General features: G+C 44.3%; 1 protein-coding gene across 7 annotated transcripts in view; it reads right to left on the reverse strand.

The window, feature by feature from the left end:
• Window positions 1–17,910, reverse strand: part of LOC105705079 (BEN domain-containing protein 5) — a 1,464,486-nt gene that overhangs the window by 115,962 nt on the left and 1,330,614 nt on the right. For all 7 annotated transcript variants that reach the window (XM_012434679.2, XM_012434678.3, XM_012434677.2 and 4 more), the window contains one exon: window positions 5,637–5,748. In XM_012434679.2, the coding sequence (XP_012290102.1) occupies window positions 5,637–5,748 (112 nt within the window). The remainder of the gene's footprint in view (window positions 1–5,636; window positions 5,749–17,910) is intronic.

A 17,910-nucleotide genomic window follows, 5' to 3' on the forward strand; every position in this document is an offset into this window, starting at 1 on the left:
TACTTAGCTTCACTGAACACTGGGTGCGCCTGACAAGTACATAGTTAGATGCTGGTGGAGCTGCAGATGGGTGGTCGTAGGAAGCCCATTCACAAATGGGCTTAGCTTTCTAAGACCATAACTGGATATAGGTGTGAGAGGAGAGCCCTGTCTGTGGCCTTGTGGGTGAGTGACTCTGGTTGTGAGGCTGACTGTGTGATGTGAAGTCACTGTGGTACTCTATGGTATGTATGCTGGGAGAAAGCCAAACTCCCGTGGATAGCAGGTACGCTCTCAGCTGAAAGGTAATGTCATTTCTCATGCTAATTAGATCTCAGATCAAAAAGCAGAATTGAAAGGGGAGAACTGCATTACAGCAAAGTTAGAACTGGCTCCCTGGTCTTTACCACCATTTGCCATCACTAAAGATATCAAAATGTGGCTGGGCACAGTGGCTCACGCCTGTAATCCCAGCACTTTGGGAGGCCGAGGCAGGCAGATCACTTGAGGTCAGGAGTTCGAGACCAGCCCAGCCAACATGGCGAAACCCTGTCTCTACTAAAAAAAATACATGGTGGCATGTGCCTATAATCCCAGCTACTCAGGAGGCTGAATCAGGAGAATTGCTTGAACCCGGGAGGTGGAGGTTGCAGTGAGCTGAGATAGCCACTGCACTCCAGCCTGGACTACAGAGCAGGACTCAGTCTCAAAAAAAAGTAAATAAATAAAAAATAAATATGTCTAAGTGCTGCTCCCAAACAAGACGTGATTAGATGGTGAGGGGAGGTTAGGGACTGGGAAGACAAGGGGTCTGGGATCTGAGTGAGCCCTTGATGGCCATAGACAGCTAAGTTCAATGGGGGGTAAAATGGACTCAGACGCTGAGTCCAGGGCTGAAGCAAGTAAGTGAAGATGATCAGAAGCCTCTGTCCTGGGAATGGGAGTGGGTGATGCGTCTCAGGTTCTATCCCTGGGAGTTTTGGACAATCTCTACAGGTTGCAGGGAAACCTCTGCCGCCAGATCAGAGCCTCCATTAAAGGAGGGCACAGTGATGGTGGCAGTGGGATCAGGGGATACTCTGAGGGAGAAAGAAGACTGGGGAGGGGTCTGTGGTTCAATTGTTCCTTTTATCAGGAAAGTCTTCTAAAACCAAGTCACAGAAGCTCTAGGTTTGCTCAACATTTGCTCAACACTTATCCTGAGCACCTGCTTACAGCCAGGTCCCTGCTGGGCACCAGGGACCCTGAGATGGATTAACCAGACCCTTTCCCTGGGGGGGTCAATCAATCACAACTGGTAAACAGGGGCCCAGCCACAGTGTCCACAGGGAGCTATCATGGGAGTGGAACATGAAGCACTTTATATCTCAGATCCAGGGTAGTCCTCTTGGTTAAACACTTTGTTTTCAAGATTATCATTTAATACCCAATGTCCCCACGAGGGCTAAGAATGTAGTGAGCGCAGGGCTAGGAAAGCAGCCTTTGAAGTCAATGTCATCATTAGTACAAGGACAGCAGGCTCCTGTTGCCAGGTTAGAAGCACACAGAAGGGCTCATTCTAGAAGCCTTCCAGGGCAGGCCAGAAATATCACTTCAGCTCTACTGCAGACTGAACACCTCTAAAGATGGATGCATCACTTGGCCCCACACTGACTGTATCTCCTGCGTTCCCATCTCAGGAAAAGTGTCACACTACTCTGCTGCCCGTGAAAACTAGGAATTATGCAAGACTCCCTCCTCTCCTATCAGCCACAGTCACCAAGTCACTTAGGTCTGGCTCCTTATTACCTCTAGACTCCTCCTCTTCCCTTTCAACTCCATAGCAGCAAGCTCTAATGGTCTCACAGCCTCTACTTTGGCACCTTCCAAATCTATTTTTCTAACAGGCACCAGAGGGATCTTTCTGAAATGCAAACCTGATTTGTCAATTCCATGCTTAAAATCCTCAGTGGCTCCCTATTCCCATGAAAATAAAGTCCAGATTGCTCCCTGTATTGTAACTACCTCTTCTGTCTGCCCCTGGTATCAGCCACACTGAAAGACTTCCAGTCTCCTGAGTTATCCACCCTTTCAAGGTAGGTGCACATGCTGTTTCCTCTGCCTGGAAAGTTCTCCTTGACCTGAGCATCCTTCATGTTTATCAGCTCAGGTGTTGCCTCCTGAGTTGGGCTCCCACAACCCCTGTGCTTCACTCTATAAACGCACCTAGAATAACTGACTGTAAATGTCTGTATCCACCAGGCTGTGAACTCCTCGGCACCCAACACAGAGCCTGAAGGAATAACAGTTGATGTTGGAGGGTCTTGCTGATTCTCTGCTGGTGGTTTCTGTGGGCAGAAGGCCACCTGGACAGGAGAAGTAAGGCTGTGCATTTAGAAACAAGTCCAGAAGTTGTCCTGGCAGTTCAGATAGTTCAGGGTTGAGTGATCATGATTATGTATGTGACAGTGAAGGTCAGGAGCAGAAATGCACTTTAAGCTATTAGGGTAAATGCCTCCAAGCACTGCAGTGTTTGCAACTGGGCACAAAGATGTCTGAAGTCAAATGTGAATTTGAATCAGATCCAGGTAATGGTTGTTGAGAGTCTGCTACACACCAGTATTGTGCTAGGTATTTTCACGTCTTTTTTCTTTTTTTTTGAGATGGAGTCTCACTCTCTCACCCAGGCTGGAGTGCAGTGGTGCAATCTTGGGTCACTGCAACCTCTACCTCCCGGGTTCAGGCAATTCTCCTGCCTCAGCCTCCCAAGTAGCTGGGACTACAGGCATGTGCCACCATACCTGGCTAATTTTTTTGTATGTTTAGTAGAAACAGGGTTTCGCCATGTTGGCCAGGCTGGTCTCAAACTCCTGACTTCAGGTGATCCACCTGCCTCTGCCTCCCAAAGTGCTGGGATTACAGGCGTGAGCCACCGTGCCCGGCCAACCTCACATCATTTTTAATTAGAGAGAGTGTATAATTTATCATCCAAACAAGAACACTTTTGAGAGTGAAAGAGGGCATTGTTAAAAGATACTCCAGGACAATAGGTATAAACCAGAACTGCCCCAGGAAAGCCAAGACTTTAGACCATTCTGCCTAGAAGTCATACTTTGTGCTTTTTTTTCTTGGTAACAACTGACACATCCTATAAATATGTATTTATCAGTATTCACTTGTTTAAAGTCTATTTTCCCACTATATTTCAAGGGTTAAGGTTTTTTTTCACTACTAGAAAACTCACTGCACATAGAAAGCCCTTATATAAATAAATATTTGTGTAAAGAAGAAAGGAAAAAATGGAGTAAAAGATTGAGTGAGGAGAGAGAGAGTGGGGAAGAGAGGAAGGAACTGAGGGAGCTGGGATCCTACTCCAGGCCAGCTTGACTCCTATATTAGTGCTCCATGCCCTCGCTTGAGGCATAAAAGAGTAACCTTTAGGTAAGAAAATGGCATATACAACCAGCTCAGCACCCAAGGTGTACTTACTAAGATCTAACCAGCTGATGATCAATGTATTCATGGACCAAATCTCTGTAATTCACGCTTGCTGGATCTGTGTTTTGCAGCATGAATGAGCACCCAGTTGTTTGTGAGTAGATCAATAATTAATGACACAATGGCATCTGAAGCCTTTTCCTCTTTAGCAACCCTAACCTACTTCCCTTGTGTTCCTGTGTTCCTCCCCCATGCTGCCCCCAAACTCCTATTTGTGTCTTTGGGAATTTATCGAAAATACCACCTTGTTCAATGGCTTCCACTCTTGTTACTCCTTCTGGTCCAGTGTCATTTTTCAGTTTGTTTAGTTTGTTTTTTACTGTGCCTCATCGTCCTACCTGGGAATAACTGTTTTGTATCTATAAACCATATTGCATTTGGCATAATAGGATTTTCTGTGTTCAAGCCAATTCAACTCAACATGCAGTTATTGAATATCTATTATCAGACAAATCAGGAAAAAAAAAGTGTAGGAGCTTGTTCTCTTTTAGAAGGAAGTAGTGGAAGAAGGCATTGCCATTCTATCAGGGAAACTGCAGTCAACACAGAAGCCTGGGAGGGCAGAACTCAGCAGACTACAGATACTTCCTGAGAAAATCAAAGGCAGCTTCTGTCTGCAAGGAAAGATGATCAGGATGACATTGAGAGGTCAGGGGCAAGTTCATGTCTGTAAGAAATAGGAGAAGACAGTGGGGTTCCAAAGCTTAGAGAAAGGCAGCAAACCGCAATCATTCTATCTCTGCATAGGGATTTGGTGAGCACAGTTCACACCTTCCTTTATAGACAAAGAGAGATGAGCTGGAGAAAGAAGCAAATATCCTAAAGCTATGTTTATGCAAGCCCTGACACACAAGGTATATTGTGAAAGGACCTAGGAAAGCAAAACGCACATAGGACGATCCAGATAACAGTTGAGTTTCATAGCCAAGAAAACTACATTGCACCTCAGGACTGACTTTTTCATTAACCTCCACTCCAATATATGCATTTGTTTTTAAGCACACTTTTCTATTTGATCAATACCCATGTTGCTCTTTAATTCAGGAAATTTTCACTGGCATCTTCAATGAGGGTAAATAGAATGGGTCACATTGGTACATCCCTGAAGTACCCCAACTGTGTGACCTTTGCTGTCTTAGCAGTCACCACCTCTCACCTGACAGCAGCTATGGATCATAAAATCAGTCATTGAAGTTGGAAGGGACTCAAATGGAATTTCACTAGAATGTCTTCCAAACAAATGAGTCTCCTCCGTGCACCCTTTTGGGCTAAAAGTTGAACACTTTTAGTAAGGCAGGGCTCACAGCTCACACACACACACTTCATTCTCAGGCAGCTATAGTTGTTATAAAGGTCTGTTCCTCTACCTCTTCCCATGTCCCCCACCTGAAAAAAAGGTCTGTCCTGCCTGTTCTGCAGCAGCTCTTCAGAGACAGAATACTGTGGTTCGCTTCATTTCTCTAAGCTATGAAACCTCACTGTCTTCTACTATTTCTTACAAACAAGAACTTGCCCCTGGGAGCAAACTTGGTGTGGACACCCATTGTTCTGTCTGCCTATGTCCCTTCTTTCTTCTGAAATGGTAGGCCCTCTTTTCTGGAAACAGATACCAACCCACCCTCCAACTCCAACCACGTGGTTGCAGAAAGGCTGCTTTGTCCTCGCATATTCTTGTGTCCTGAGCCAGAATTGACTTGGCCAGAAGTGGGCATGTCCTCCAAACTAAGTCAATCATAATCCTTTGGAACTGGAACTGGAAAATGACAGTAAGTTACTGTAGTGTTGAGAACTTGGCAGTCATGTTCCCTACATGTAGAATAAGCCAGTTTACAGTCTTCAATTACATGACGTGCCTTTGGTACTCCTCTAATAAATTCTCTATTTTGCTTATACTAATTCAAGTTGTATTTCTTTACAAAGATCCTTGGCAAATATGGATACACTCTAATATATTTCTTTATCCCACAAGACCTCCACAACTGAACCCACTATTTGTGAGCGGTCGCAGGAAAAGACATTGGGAGAAGGTCCTTGGTTCTGTTGGATTCAGACAAGAGCAGGCCTAGTGCCTCCCTGGGTTTAGCTAATTTGTGGCTTCTAGTGGACTTTCCCAATATAATGCTTCCCTTTCCCAGTTCAAGCCATAGATCAGCAGCTGTGGAGGGCATTCAGGTACTTACTGGGTCGTTGTACATCTGGATGATGAGTTGTTTCACCCCATGAAGGGTAGGGTGGGCCCATGGAGAGGGATCCAGCCAGTGACGATTCAGATCAAACCCCATCAGAGAACACCTAGGCAGTACCCAAAGTAAGAGTCAATATAGGCAGGACAAGCTGAGCTTCTCACCTGTCAAAATATGCTTAGGAGTAGGAGCAATGATTATGTCACTTACCTAGCATTTATCATTTTCCAGAGACAGTTCTAAGTACTTTATACGAGTTAATTCATTCAGTGCCATCAACAACTCTATGAGGTCACTACTATTGCAATTCCTACTTTACAAAATAAGAAACTGAGTCATAGAGAGATTGGAAAATACTTCTGTGGTGTATCCTCATGTCAGCACCCATAAACATATGCACGTATTCTCCACTGCAGCTGAGAAAAATGCTCAGGCCAAAACCACCGGTGTTCTCGTCATGCCTCTTTGCTCACACCTATAGCTAATCCATTGTCTCTTCCAAATACACCATAACCCAACACCTTTTACCACTTCCTCTGGTATCACCTTGAGCATGCGTGTTCTTTCTTTAACCTGGTCTTCTTGTTTTCTCCTTGCCTCCTCCCACCTCACCTCCCATGGCAGTGAACAGCAGAAGACTGAAGAGTTCCAGAAATTTTAGACTCAGACTTAGAGTCAAGTGCTCCAGTTACATAGGTTTATGTTCTTTCCCTTCTTTTGCTGAGCCCAGAGAGCCAGTGTGGATTTGAGGACATAATATGAATACCTCCAGGGCAAATGCCTTCTCTTTTCAAATGCCTCTTTCCTCAATGCCCCTGGGGGGACTGGGAGAACCCCATTTCTTATCACTATGCTACTTTTATCTCAGTGAGAACCAGAGGAGAATAATGTGGAAACTTCTGGGAACATCCTTCTGCTCCACATTCAGATTTTCGCTACAGTCCTGCCTAGCCTCTCTGGCAAGTCCATCCTTAATGAGTCGGGGATAATGCCCCATGGTATGCAGAGGAGAGAGAGATCACTGGGTTCAGGTCCCCTGCTGTGCTGATGGTGTACTACGTGACCCTGGGCGAGTCTCTTGCTCTCTCAAAGCCTAAGTTTCCCCAGCTACAAGTAGAGAAGGAGCTTCTACAAATGGACCACACGCCTCTTTCAGCATGAACTGCACTGTCCCTACCCCACATCCTCAGTGGATAGGAGTGCACAAAGAAATGTCCCCTCTGTTCCAGGATTTTCATAAGAGCAGTGATGCCTAGATTCTAACCATTCTCTGTGCTCTAAACGGAGGGGATCACTGATGCTCACCTTCTAGGCCAGGTAGCTACTTCCTGACCTTGAACTTGCAAAGGGTTCCCATTTCCATTTGCCATTACAACATGAGCATTTTTCTTTGTTAATAAAGTCTTTGTAACTAACGTTGTAATAGCATTATCATATGACATTATCCCACTATATAAACCCCATAATTCGTTTAGCCATTTCCCCACTGTGGCACATTTATTTTGTTTTCAATGCTGCACTGTTTTCAAAACGCACTGATGAATACTCTAATCCCTAAAGTTTTCTCCACATGTCAGAATTTTTTTCTAAGTTTCCAGAAGTAGAATTGCTTGGTAAGAGGATTGACTGATTGTAAAATCACTATTAAAAATGAAAAATGGTCCTCAATATAGAAAGTAAAAAAAGAAAAAAGTAACGTCACCTTCCTATCACTCAGATATAACTACTGTTAGCCTTTTGATGCAGTTCCTGCCATCTTTCCTTTCTGAGCTTATAGTGATAAGCGCAGCGGTAGCTAACATCTAAGAAGTGCTTACTATGTGCCTTTACACGAATTATCTCATTACATTTTTGCTTTTATCCCATACAAGCCTTGTATTACCATTTTACAGAGGAGAAGAGAAAGGCTTAGAAAATGTAAGTAACTTTCTTTAAGGTCACCGAGCTACTATGTAATGGAGTTAGAACTTGAGTTCACGTCAACCTGATTCTCAGAGTCCAAAATCTTACCAATTGCTCTCCTTACTCTGCTCTCCTCTGACTACATTAAGTTGTCTTTCAGAAAGGACACATTTAATGCTGCGACTAGTACCTTGATCTACAGACATATCCATGCAGTTCTTAAATATTCTTATCTGAAGTATTGCTACTTATGAAAGTGATTAAGGACAGACAGAGAGAGCCTCAAAGCCACACTCATCTGAAACCTGCTCAGGGTAATTTGGCCAGCATGTGGTGGAGCAGGCTTCAAACCCAGGACTGTCCAGCTTTAATGTCTATGCTCTTCTAAGGAACAAACAGTTTAAGCAAGCTCTCTGCTTTTGAGAATGTATAAGTAAATTAAAGAGGAGAGACTGATTTTGGGGACAAGGATGAGGCAAGAGTTAAATATAGCAATTCATCACAGTTTTATTAAGAACCTTCTACACACTAATGGTAGTGTTGCTGAGATTGAGTGATTGGTAAGACATGTTCTCTGGCTTCAAGAAATGGATAATCTAGCAGGAGGGGGAAGATATGCTTACAGGTTTATATCCATTTATAATGCAAGATAATATTGTGAGTATTAAATGAAATAATGCACAGGTTTTGGTACATAATGGTAACTCAGAAATGCTGTATTGTTGTTTTTATTGTACTTTATTATTATTTTGTGCTATGTTCTATGTGAATAACATGGACTAATAGTTTCACAGTCCATAGGGGGCTGGAGTGGGCAGCAGTGGTTAGGGATGACCTCTTATCTTTTCCTTCAGTCTGGGAATTAGGGAGATCTGAGTTCAAATCCATGCTCTGTTCCCTCCCAAGCGTAGTAGGCATTTGTTCATGTCCTTTGGGGGAATGCCCAGCATCTAACACTGTTACTAGATGGGGGGTTGGGTGGGGTGAGTTTGCTCTTCCATCATTACAAGATGAGGCCATGACTATGCCCTGTCTCCCTCCATGGAAGCCAGATGAGCCAGATTCTACCTCTTTGTTCCCTGGCAGCAAGGGCAGCAATAGGAAACCCAGGCTCAGGCACCAGCCACTCCTGCCCAAGACATAAACTTGGGGCTGGGTGACACGAGGCAGCAGGGAGTGCTGTGCAGCCGTGCTACTGTGGAAACAGAGGCAGAGTGTTCCGGCCCTTCACAGTTGCTCAGTTAATTGCTCTGGTTTTCCATTCTAGCTACCTGTGTTTGTGTGATTCTGTAAGCCCCTTCGTATAAATTCCCTTTTTGCTTCAGTGGCTAGAGTCAGTCCTTTTTAACTTTAGCTGAATGTATGCCTAATCAGGTGGTCCTATGAAATAATTTATGGAAAATTCTGGCAGGCCCCTATATTGTCCACTTCCCAATGACTGGTCACTAACCAGAGGGAATCACTGGTCTGGGTCCTGTACTCACAGAGCTCTTCCAGCCCTCATTGAGCATCTAAATATTTAGAAAGGTACATTACCCTTGACAACAGGCTTAATCATAAACAACTGTGTCCTTAAGAGATGCTAAGTTATGTATCTCTTTGCCTCCTCTCCTCTGCCCCCAAATAGGAATGTCCTTAGCACTGTCTTGGGCAGGTCACCAAGTTGCTCTAGGACACCTCTATGACCTAAAACTCACTACCTTTCCAGTTAGCTTATCTCATTCTTGAATCTTCCATTAGAAAATTCTTCCTGTTTAGCTGAATGTGTCTCCCAGTCACTTTTGCCATCTTTCTCAGCCTTGCCTCATGGAATTGCACAGAACAACAAGGTTATACTGTGGAGGCCAGAGACTTTGGGACTTATAGTTATGTTTAAGTGTGATCTGTTTTAAATTTCTTTTTTTTTTTTTTTTTTTGAGACGGAGTTTTGCTCTTGTTACCCACGCTGGAGTGCAATGGCGTGATCTCGGCTCACCGCAACCTCCGCCTCCTGGGTTCAGGCAATTCTCCTGCCTCAGCCTCCTGAGTATCTGGGATTAAATTTCTTTTTTTTTAAATGCACCTCTATGCTTCTGTTTTATCATATGCATAAAGAGGATAACAACCCTGAATTTCTGGATTGCATGCATGAACTAATGTCTGTAAATGGACCAGCAGAATCCTCAGAAAAGCAAAAACATTGAGTAAATGATAGCCAGTGATGACAGTGGAAGTGGTGACAATTATGGCACTGTTGAAATTGTCTAAACTGAAATATCAGCTCCTCCAGGAAGCAGAGGATTTTCACTCCCTGCACATGAGGAGTAAGTGCTTCTCCTCTGCTCCCATAGCATCTGTTGCTCCCCCAGCAAAGTGGCTACAGCACAAGATGTGGTAATTGTTGAGTCTGCATCTCCACTGGACCATGAGTTCCTCAAGAGCAAGTACGCCGTCTTATTCATGTTGGTATTCCTATGCCTGACAGAGAGCCTGGGTCATGGCAGACATTGAAGAAGTCATTGTTGAACAAACATTTCATTCTTCCCTAAGCATTTTCCTGTCTCATATGATATAGTTCTCACAACCATTCAGTCACATGATAAACCTCAATTTCCTAGTGGGAGTGTTGAGGGCCAGAAAATGTAAGCCATTCTTTAGAGGCTACATAATAAGTACTCTAAAGGGCCCAGACTGGAATTCAGGTGTCTCATCCCTGGGCCTCATGGTCTCCCCACTTGGCCATGCTGCTTCCAGGAAACCTCTTTGATTCAAAAAAGAACTTCAAAACTGAAGGAAAAGTGTTAGAGGTCAGAGATCCTGAAAGGTCAACTCCTAGAGCCAGCCTGCCAATAAAAATAGAACGTAACTGGTGATTCAAAGGCAACTTCGATCCTCAGAGAACCTAGATCTTTTTAGAAGCTAAAGCATTTGTGATGTTCTTCAGTGAGTAGTACCTGCAAGGCACTTTTTGAGCTGATTTTAAACGAATGCTTCTAATGGCACTCAATCTATCAGTAGGTAGGTATGTACCGAACAAAACATCTTAGTAAAGATGCAGGATCCCTGGCTAGGAGCCTGGGTTGCAGGTCCCACCTCCAATGTCTGTGTCATCTTGGAAAAGTCACCTCCCCTCCCTAGGCTCTATGTACTTATTTGTAAAACGGAATGCTATATTTCACTCACAGAGATCTCTTTCCGCTCTCTCAGTATATGATTCTAAAGTATCAACAACTGGGCTTTTTACCCCCCAGAGTAAGGGACATTGGAGGCAGTATATATTTTCAATTAAGTTGAAGTACAAAGAAAACAAAATATTCTAGGAAAAGTGTTGATACAGTTTTAAAATGAAACTCCAACTAGTCAAGGATTACCAGTGTCTTAACATTAATTGCATGCATTGCTCAACATTCGAGTCTTGTGGGACACAAATGGGAGTTTGCCAAGAGTCAAGGCATGAGAGAGCATTCCAGACAAAGGGTATAGCATATGCAAAGTTAGGGAAGCAAGAATGGTCAGAAATGATGCATATTTCTAACGGCTGCTAGTATGTTCTGCTTGTGGCCCTAACTGGCTATAAGCACAAGAGGCCAAGGCTGGTGCAGGCTCTTTCTCTTTGGTGGTTTCAGGACCAAAAAGCAGCTGCCCAAAGACAGAGGAATGGATAAGATGGCCTCCAGATGCCAGGCTCTCACTCCTATGATTGCCAGTTTAGAGTCACTGAATGCAAAATCCTGGGTCCCTGCCCTGGGTCTCTGTCTCCTTGGTGCTCTTCTGTTATTTGTTTTGAAGATGAAATTTTTGCACGAGCTCAAAATCAAGACCTATGTTCTGACAAGAATGGGGGCTATTTAGGGCACCAGTGGGAAAGAATCTTTCACATTAGGACCATCCTAGAAAATGCAAATATATGGAGGCCAAATGTACATATGACTGTATAATATATAATATCTTTATTTTGAGTTGGAAATACTCTTAAGTATCTTTTCTTTCTCCTTCTAATCTATGAACTCCATGAGGGCAGGGATAATGTCTGAGTTATCTTGCCCACCCCCACTCCAACAATGTCTGCTGTAAACCCAGGTGCAGAGAAAGTTCAATACATTTATTGGATGAATGAATGAGTGAACAGATTAACAAATGCATGAATGAATACCTTGCAGGTTTGCAAATATGGGTTAGATACTTTCAGACTTATTTTGAAAAGTTAGCACCTACTAAATGTTAGACTCATTCACAACAATCAAATTAGATAGGTATTGTTTATCCTCATTTGATAAATAAGGAAATAAAATCCAAGAAAGATTTGACCTTGAGAGGGTCATTTGACAAATAGTAAGATACAGACCTGGAATTTGAACCCAGGTCTTTCTGATGGCAAGATGGTTCACAGTCGCCTTTGAGGTCCCCCAGCCATCTGTGAGGCTGTGTGATTTATAAAAGAGATGCTAAGCTACTCATTTGTCATATCTCCCCATCCTGTTCTCTTTCTTGTTTGCCCAATGGCAGAGATATAATGGTTCCAGAGAATGTTATTCAAATGGCAAATAAATAGCTCCATCTCATGAAGGGCATCATGCCTTATCCCTGTTCGCAATAATGGCAGCTAGAATGACAGCAATGATTTCAATTCCCCTCCTTATGATTTCCTTTTCATCTCCTCTGAAGAAGGATAGAGAAAAAGGCAGCTTGGCGGCTCCAGATCAATCTTGCCCTGAGCACTGTGAGGCTGCTCTAGGGAGCAGTGGCATTGACAAGCAGAGATGTATGAGGTTCGCCTGCAATTGTCCCCCAAACACAGCAGTTTTTCAGCATTACCAATGAGCTGGATTGGATTAAGTATATTTGCACCAAAAGCAAAATAAATATTGCTTTATTTAATGCCACTAAAAGGTTGGGATTCAATTGTCCTTGGCCTGAGGCACCTTCCAGCTCTATTGATTGGCCAGTGTCAGAATGCCAGATAATCTGTCATCAACAGTCCCTGAAAAGTGCTTAGCATGTGGGTTGGGCTCTGCTGTTGTGTAGATGGAGGATTGCAGGCAGTGCCCTTTGTCCCAAACACAAGGGATAATCATAACACATCCACTTCTCATCACCACCACCAAGATATTTAAAGCATTCTCCTCACATCCCTTCTTAGGTCATCATGATGAGATGTCTGTGACCAGGACTGTGAAGACAGAGAGGAGGATGGATAAGAACACAGGCTTCAAAGGCACAAGGACTTGGGTTTGAGTCCCAGATCTGCCATCTAGTAGTCTTGTGACCTGGGACAAATACATCTTTTTTAACTCAAAGACTTGAAAGTGCTGGGAGGGCAGAGACTGAATCTATTTCATTTGTCACTGAGTCTTCAGTGCTGGCGTAGTGTCTCACACATAGCTGACTCTCAGTTGAACTGTATAAAATAGAGGCTCAGAAGTGGTAAGTAATTTGACCATGGTCCAGCAAGGACAAGTGGGCAGAGGCAGAACTTGAACCCAGTCTCCCCGACTCTACAGCCTGTGTTCTTAGCCACCATTATACTCTGTCTTAGCAGTCCTAGGAGTCAGGTAAGATCCTAACAGAGGGACTGTCCCTCATGTGCAGTGAGAGGTAGATGCAACACTTTTATTGTTTAAATGGGGAATCTAAGTCTCAAATGGGGGACTAACATGAAAGGTACCTTTATGCGAACTGACGAAAGGTGCTGCCCCCTACCACCCAGGGGAATAAGTTGCAAATAGGTGCCGCTTCTGGGTGGGTCAAGTACAGAATAATGCCACTTGGTTTAGCCAGACTTTGGATTGAGAGCAGAGTCCTAGCCCATAGCCCCCATTGACCCCTTGACAACTGAACGTTTGTGCAGTGCACAAACTGCACATCTGTATGGAGCAGCCTTGGATGTGCCCAAGGTTTATAGCAAAGCCAAGATTAGCACTCAGTTTTTCTTCTTCCAAGGTTCATTCAGCAAGGTCTTTACCTTTTAATGGTGGCCTTTTTGGCAAGGTGGTAGGATTGGGGGCAAGTGTGCTCAGATCACACCTGGAAAAGGGATTATCTCCAACCCCAAGAAATTACTCCTAGTGGATAAGGAGAGGCCTTAGAGTGCCTTCTCTCTTCCCATATAGAGCATATACTCCAGGGATTCATCCTATCTCCTGCTTGGCAGCAACAAACACTGGGTTCAGTTGGACTTCCAGCATTGCAGCTTAAAACAATTCTTAGAGCCAGTGACCAACTGGAAAAACCTGAGATTTCATAAAAAACAATCCCCACATTTCAAAGATGGGGAAGCTGAGGCCAAGAGGGCAGAAAGAGTCTGCCAAAGTCACATAGTTATTTGAGGGTAGAATAGGAAGTTCATTCCAGAACTAAAGAACTATTTTTCTCTATACAAGAACAATGACAAGGAGTTTACTCCTTTTTGAAAGGTCTGAGGGAGGACATTTTCTGAAGCAATACACTGGCCCTTGAGGCTAGAAATTCACCATTTCAGTTTCTTAAGTGAAAAAGGACAGAGGAAACAAAAAGGGGACATAAAAGTCTTTTATGTCTTCACAAGATCTGGGTGCTGACAAGACTCTCACCTGCCTGCACGGAGTTCTGAGTCAAGTGTGGGCTCTGGAGCCACACTGCCTGGATAAAACCCTGGCTTGGCCAACATGTTTTATCTTGGTGGTTGAACTCTGTACCTTGGCTCTAATCTGAAAAGTGGGAATTTCATCTATCTCAGAGGGCTGTTTTGAGGACTAAATGAAATCATATAGGTAAAATGCCAAGGACGCCATCTAGATTGAGATAAGTGCTACACATGTTAGCTTTTTGTGCTTTGATCTTGGTATGATGTTCAGGGTCCTTCACAATCTGGTCCCCAGTTATTCCTACACTTCTTACACTATGTTGTCAATCTGTACACCACGCAAGGGTAGCACATGATAGAGCCTGTGAGCTAATAACAAAAAGGTACCCCTCTGTGGGCCGATGCAGTTCTGCCAAGTCTCAAGTCTTGTCAAGCCTATGCTGCACTCCACCCTCCACTTGCCCTCTTAGCTGGCACCTGTGTGTGGTGCACATACTGTACCCTGTTTAGGATGCAGCCTGGACCACGTGCCACAGTCACACCAGACCACTTGGCATTCCCCAAGGACCTCCACTCACTCAAGGCTCAAGCAGCAAGGCTCAAAGGGCTCTGGGTCAAATCTCTGGGTGTGATTCTTGGATCTCCTTCTAGTAAAGGTAATACTTGGGCAAATGACTTAACCTGTCTTTAGTGTCAGTTTTCTTATCTGCAATATGAGGATAATACAAGACCTACCATGTAGATTCATGAGGTTGTTGGGAGGAACTTCCCTTTGCTTTCAATCCCAATGGTAACTTTCAGTCCTCAGGAGTAAAAAGAATGGGACTTCCTCTCCATTCCCTTGTTTTCTCTTCCCAAGGAAGGAGATGGAACTTATCTGACTGGTCAGCTCCAGAAAAGAAGCAGAGCCCATTTGGGCCTAGCCCCTCTTAGCATGTGTTTTTGGGATCTGGAATCCTGAAGGGTCTGTTCTGCTCTCCTCTCTGCCACGTGGCGTGCTTTCTAGGAGACTTCTTGCCTCCTTTTCTGCCTGTGTCTGGTGGGAAAGTTGAATTTTGAAGTGAAGCAAAGGAGGCAAGTTTGGCCACAGATATGAACTATGCCTTCCAAGTCCTGCTTTTATAAATAATAAAGCTAATATAATTTTACTCCTGTTTTTCTTTTTCTTTTCTTTTTTTGAGACGGAGTTTCGCTCTTGTTACCCAGGCTAGAGTGCAATGGCGCGATCTCGGCTCACCGCAACTTCCGCCTCCTGGCTTCAGGCAATTCTCCTGCCTCAGCCTCCTGAGTATACTCCTGTTTTTTCTGATCCCTGTATCTCCTTCTAAATTGTAGGAATAGGAGGAGAGTAGGAGCAGTAGTATTATTATCACTCCAAATCTCTAGTGGAAATACTACATATAAAACACTTAAAATAGTGTCTGGCAGACTGTATACATTCAATTAATGTTTTAAATTATTATTACCATGTTGTCATTTATTACAATTATTCCTTTGGTTTGGAGCATGCTGCCATTCTCTTCCCCTGGCCAACTCCCATTCATCCTTCAAGATTCATCTCACACAGTTCTTCCCTCAGACATTTTCTCTGACTTGCCCTATCCCAACCGTCTTGGCTGGGTTAAGAGGTGCCTCCTCAGGGACTTCACAGCCTGGGAATCCCCAGGCTTCCCACCATCAGCACAGTTATCTCCTCTCTGGACTGTGAACTCCTTAAGGACAGCACAAGGGCCAAGCCTACCTCATATTCCCCAGTGCATGGGACAAAATATATGCTTGGGGATGGGTTGGTGGGTTGGGAGGGCAGGAGAGGAAAAAAAAGAAGAGAGGGAAGAAACAGTTTAGTTAAAAGCCTTCTCACATGGAAGCAGAGTGCCAGCACAAGCACAGATGTGAACAAGAGCAGGCTGATTTAAGACAATGGAAAGAGCCCAGGAAGGCAAGAGGAACAGATGGGAGTGATGCAGGAAGGTGGACGGTGGGAGAGGAGGCTGAAAAGAAAGTTTGAGGCCATTGCGCAGGCGCTGAATACCAGGCTAAAGAGCTTTGGTTCTTCTGAGGGTCAGTGGGGAGCCGCTGAAGGAGTTTTACATGAAGAGCTGGCACTATTCAAGCAGTGGTTTAGGAACTAGGACCAGAAATGATGAAGTTCTTGATTCTATCACATTGTTTTGCTCTTCCAGACTCCCCAGCCACTAATTCTGGGTTACTGTCTCCTCAGAGGCCTGTCTTCACTGTAGAATCAATTATTAAGATCAACTTGCTATCAACTCTAACTTTGAAATGCTATTCAGCTGCTTGCAGGGACAGAGATGGGGAGCTGCCTCCACAGACATCTCGCCATCTGGCCTTCTCCGTGGAACCTGGCTGGGAAGCTCATTTGAATAATTGGTTTTGGCGGTGTGCACTTGTGGGTTAGACACCTGATTACACTGCCAGCCCCAGTGTCCTTTCAGCCTCCACCGAAACATCACTCAGGTTACGTAAAGCAGGAGAGAGTCCCTGAGAGGTAAGGGTCTGTCTGGCCCCTGCTGTCACTCTGGCTTTATCTGAACTAACTGTATGGCTTACTCACTGTGTGACCTTGAACGAGTTACTTAGCCTCTCTGTGGCTTGGTTTCTTCTTTGCTTCAAGAAGGATAGCGATTCCTGCCCTGTCTACACCACAGGCTTCTTGTAAGGATCTAAGGGAAGATGGGGGAGTTTCAGCTTAGCAGAAATGTAAGTGGAAAAATTTAAGATTTAGGTTGAGGAGAGCTCAATGTCAGACAGCAACGTGGGCTGTATTAGAAGCGTGGTCCCCAGAATGAGGCTTCTGATGGCCTCTTTCTATTCCTGCTCCCTGAACTAATTAGTTCTATGACCTTGAGGGGGTTGCTTAATCTACATGTTTCTCAGTTTCCTCATCTGCAAAATGAGAATAATACTGCATGTGTTCTAAAGATTAAATGAAACAATAAATGCAAAATGCCTAAAATAGTGCCAGGTTCAGAATGCTCAATAGATGTTAGCTGTCATTATCACTGTTATCATCATAATGACATCCTTCAGTCCTGGACACCAGGCCTGAAAGACAGACAATGACAAACATCTGGAGCACGTTCAGAGGACAGCAGGAATGACAGGGAGGGGAATGGATTTCAGATTACATATGAAAAGTTGGAAGGCTTTGGGGATGTTTGGCCTGGAGCAGTGGTGGGATTGAGTGGGGAGTCGGGAAGGGTGGGAACACATGATCTTCAAATGGCTGGAGGCTACCATGTGAAAGGTGGGCCAGGCTTGAATAATCCTTCAGAGGGCAGAGGCAGAAGTTACATGCTGGCAGGTTCAGCCTGAAAACAAAGTGCTTTCTAACAGTCAGAGGTAGCATCAGCACGGCATGATGCCTTGGAAGGGAGGGAACAACCTGTGCCTAAAGGCAGGCAAGCAGAGAGGGCAAGGTCCGGATGGGGCACCGGACTCAGTGCTTCTCGTGATGCTGTGATAGGGCACCCAGCAGGGAAATGTGACTGGGGCAGGGAAGGAGGCTCAGAGTGAGGAGGGGCTGGCAGAGCACTCAACGGGGCAATACTTGCTGTGGATCTTTGTTTTCTGTTTCTAGCTTGATGAAAAAATATGCAGTTTTTATGCTGTTACAGAACAAATAGAACATTGACATATTCATATTTTACATGGTTGATTTTAGGTTCTATTCTATTTTTTGGTCATTTGAAATGTTTCTCCTCTAGATTTTGAAGTGGAAGAGGTAGGTAGGCCAGTTATAAAGTGTGTGTGTGTGTGTCTGTGTGTGTGTGTGTGTCTGTGTGTGTGTGTGTGTCTGTGTGTGTG

The sequence above is a fragment of the Aotus nancymaae genome, unplaced genomic scaffold, assembly GCF_030222135.1.
Source record: "Aotus nancymaae isolate 86718 unplaced genomic scaffold, 86718_ANA_hifiasm-v0.15.2.pri h1tg000007l, whole genome shotgun sequence".
In the NCBI taxonomy this organism is placed as follows: Eukaryota; Metazoa; Chordata; class Mammalia; order Primates; family Aotidae; genus Aotus; species Aotus nancymaae.